Consider the following 3,768-nt stretch of genomic DNA (forward strand, 5'->3'; position numbering starts at 1 on the left):
ACTCCCTCCGTTCCATAATTCTTGTCATGGTAAGTTTTTAGTTACCACGACAAGAATTATGAAACGGAGGGAGTATCTCCCATTTACTCCCTCCGTTTTTATTTGCTCTGCATATTAGAGTTGGCTGAAGTCATACTTCGTAAAATTTGACCAAGTTTATAGAAAACAATATAGACATTTATCATAATAAATCTATACGATGTGAAACTACATTCAATAATAAATCTAATGTTGTTGATTTGTTATTGTATATCTTAATAATTTTTTTATAAACTTGGTCAAAGTTTGTAAAGCTTGACTTTGACCAAAGCTAATATGCGAACTAAATAAAAACGGAGGGAGTACTCTGTATGGCTCTGCCAGTTCTCTTAATGAATGAAAAGTAGCACTCACTACATTTTGCCAACAACAAAAAAACAATGAGATTTGACATGACCACAAGTCCACAACCATATCACCAGGGGAAGGTGAAATTCCCTCTATTAACACGGTTACATCCGAAACTTTGGTAGACTAGCACACATTCAGCAAGTTCGTTTAGATAGTTTATAAATTTTGTCGAACACATTGATGTGATGCGATGCGATGGACTCAGCGAGAACGGCAGCAGCCGTTCCTTCACCTGGAGAAAGCAAATATGCAAATCCATTAGTAACCTGATAGGCACTACTAATATATAGCCTCCAACTTACTGATGTTTATATTATATAATAACAGGAAAATGGACTACTAATGTATAGCTGGAAAAAGCAAAATCATCGATCCAGATTCTACACTCCCAGCTTGTAGTAGCCACCTACGGCTACTGTTTATACAAGAAAATGGTCCAATGGAATATTGATTTGAAATGCGGCTAAGCCATGGAGAATTTCTATGAGTGCCCACATAGGCTCATACGACGCGTGTAATTTTAACATCCACACCCCATATTCAACCCTGTATATCATGTACAATAAAAGAGGAGACATTTTAGTTTGGCATCATCATCCATTTTAGTTCTTCTCTGTGCTATTCACATGTGTGAATCCTTATAGCCAAATGGACAATAGCTTCTGAGTGCATGTTACCCATGATGCAGCCAGATATTTTACACAGAAAAAACTAATCGAAAAATCCAAATCTCACAAGCTATATTCAGAAGATATTCTTACATGTTGAACCGTTTCAGCACATTCACACATCAAACCAGTCAGCCATCCCCAGCTTCGTTATATCCACCAGCAATGGCTGTGCATGGAGACACAGGAAGTCAGCCAATTAAAAACAGTTCCAAGGAAAAGACAGATGGATAGCTCTGAAACACTACTTGAGCGAAAGAACTCACTTTTGTAACTCGCATTTTGTAGACGATTTATAGCTCATTTTTATACTAAAAAGGAATATACAGAAAACAGTACACTTAGCCAATAAGAAGAACCAAGACATGGTACAGAATTTATCTCATGTAAACTCGTCCCTAGTCAAGTCAAGTTGTCAACCAACACAATTAAAACACCAAACTAATAAACTTTAGCAACAAAAGTGACTTCAGGTATGCAATTTTAAATAATTGAAGCATGATTAGAGCCAAGAAATGCAATTTATTTTTGTGTGCTACCAATATACTCCATCCATCGTGTTTATTGGGTCAGCGGGGCAACCAATGACGTCCAAATCTGCCGCGTGCAATGAAATTAATCAGGATGTACTTTTTTTGTGACAAAATTAGGTAAGTGCTGCATGCAACGGAATTAATTAGCGATGGGGGCATAGAAAGGTGCAAGGCGTGCGCGCCACGTTCGGCTTCACTGCAAAGGTAGATATTTTTATGCAATGCAAGCTAATTAATTAGCAACAAACAAGCTCATACTCTAGTTTTCCTTCCCATCATGGTCCTAGAGCTTCGGCTAGCAGGCCTAATAAACACGGACAGAGGGAGTACTAGTCACTTGCAAGAGGGTCTACAAGTGACAAAAAATAAGTACTATATTCTCATATGCAGGCGTATTAGGTTTCATTAAGATGAGGCTTTGATGAAGAATTACTTTGTTAATATGCCTTTTTATGACATGAACTTGGTACCACTTGATTGTTTTCAAAAAAGTGTACAGAGAATTGCAATATTACATCATATAAACCATGCGGTAAAGGAGTAATTCTTGGTCAAAGCGTTTCTTTTGCGACCAAGTCAAAGTTTTGTCTTAGCAAAACATAATAAGCCCAAGATATTGGAATGGCAGGAATATCATTTAAGGTATGGATTCAACCGAAGTTGTTATTATCGATTTTAAAAAGTAAGGGATAAAAGAATATAATTAGCTTTGATACTCCAAACATCTCAATTAAGTTACTAAGTGACATTTGATTTTGCAATTTTAACCATTTGACATTTGATTTGGACCTTCCAGGAATGAAAACAGCTAATGAGAACATAAGGAAAATATGGCTATAGATTAAGTTTGTCTATCTATCAAAGGGATAATTGCTGATTAGGCTTAGATTGCCTGTGACTTCAGAGATAGAATTAAGATGCTTGAGCAACCATTTATGAAACATAACTGAATTTGGCAGCTCATACAATATTAGGACTAAGGACAAGCAATTACCTGGTGTATAGAAACTCATGAATGGATGGTAGGCACTTCTAAAACGTTTTCCAGGAATACTCTTGGATTGCAATGAATTAAGTTGAATCATGTAGACATTGACGTCCATATGTATAAAAATTACATCAGTATCCTCAACATAGCACATTATACCTCCCGTCCCCTTGACATAGTCCCAGCCTCGTGTCAATCGCGCCATCCTTCTGGTTCTCCCAATCTGAGGACGGGGCCCGAGAATGTTACGCAATTCAACGGTCTTCCACGGCACCCATGTGGCAACACCATGAGCATCGACGTTCCTTTGCCACGTTTGGAAGTGTGGGTAATACATCATGGCGAAGCCAACAGCGCCATCCTCAGCCTGGATGATTCGATGGGTACCACCACCCGGGAAATCATCTGTAACGGGTGGCCCCTTGATCACAACTAGACTCTGCTCTTCCAAATCAAACTCAAAATGCCAGCCTCCATAGTTGTAAGCAACCAGTAAATTGCTTTACCAACGAGTGAGCCATCCATACAAGCATCAAACAGTTGACATGGAGCCGCCGTCGAGACGGGATTGCTCCATGCCCCGGTATCTGAGGAGTAAACACTGGCGAGGGGTCTATAGTCATGCCTGCACAAGGATACCAAGGCCACCTTGAAGGGGCTGGAGTGGCATTCACCGTGCACGTGGCCAGGGTCGCCGGCAGCGCAGAGCACGGCCCCGTTGAGGGAGCCCTTCTTGAACTCGGGCGGAACGGCCACGCGGCGCTGCTCGCCGGTGACGGGGGCGCACACGACGAGGTCCTTGCGCACACGGTCTAAGACGAGGACGCGGCCGTGGCGGAAGCCGAGCACGCCGTAGTCGCGGCGGTCGCTGTAGCGTCCCAGGTCGAAGCGCCCGGGAGGGATGCGGTCGGGACGGTCGAGCAAGGAGGTGAAGACGAGGTCGCCCTGGATGTACTCGAAGGCGCCGAGGAGCGGCGGCTTGCGGTGGTGCGCGCGGAAGCGGCCGAGGAATCTAGGATCGGTGGTGATGCTCCGCCACCGCCTGCAGACGGCGGAGGCGCGGATGAGCGAGGAGGGCTGCGGCGGGAGGCGGAGGAGGATCTCCCGGAGGAGATCGTCGTCGTCCGGCAGAGCGACAGGCTCCATCGGCGAGCTGCGGCGGCGGGGGCGGCCCCGGCGGCGGCGGGTC

The 3,768-nt window shown here is 43.7% G+C and overlaps 1 protein-coding gene across 4 annotated transcripts; it reads right to left on the reverse strand.

Moving 5' to 3' along the window:
- Nucleotides 1-374: 374 nt before the first annotated feature.
- On the reverse strand, nucleotides 375-3,762 carry LOC123110390 (uncharacterized). Of its 4 annotated transcripts, none has more exons than XM_044530885.1 (3): nucleotides 2,586-3,762; nucleotides 1,152-1,227; nucleotides 375-622 (listed from the first exon to the last, which is right to left on the reverse strand). In XM_044530885.1, exon 1 carries the CDS (start codon nucleotides 3,723-3,725, stop codon nucleotides 3,012-3,014), a length of 714 nt encoding a protein of 237 aa, XP_044386820.1. In that variant the 5' UTR covers nucleotides 3,726-3,762; the 3' UTR covers nucleotides 375-622; nucleotides 1,152-1,227; nucleotides 2,586-3,011. The 4 variants fall into 4 exon arrangements, with proteins under 4 accessions (XP_044386820.1, XP_044386821.1, XP_044386822.1 ...); XM_044530886.1 differs by having other exon boundaries at nucleotides 1,152-1,655; XM_044530887.1 differs by having other exon boundaries at nucleotides 1,325-3,762.
- Nucleotides 3,763-3,768: the final 6 nt, after the last annotated feature.

The sequence above is a fragment of the Triticum aestivum genome, chromosome 5B, assembly GCF_018294505.1.
Source record: "Triticum aestivum cultivar Chinese Spring chromosome 5B, IWGSC CS RefSeq v2.1, whole genome shotgun sequence".
In the NCBI taxonomy this organism is placed as follows: domain Eukaryota; kingdom Viridiplantae; phylum Streptophyta; class Magnoliopsida; order Poales; family Poaceae; genus Triticum; species Triticum aestivum.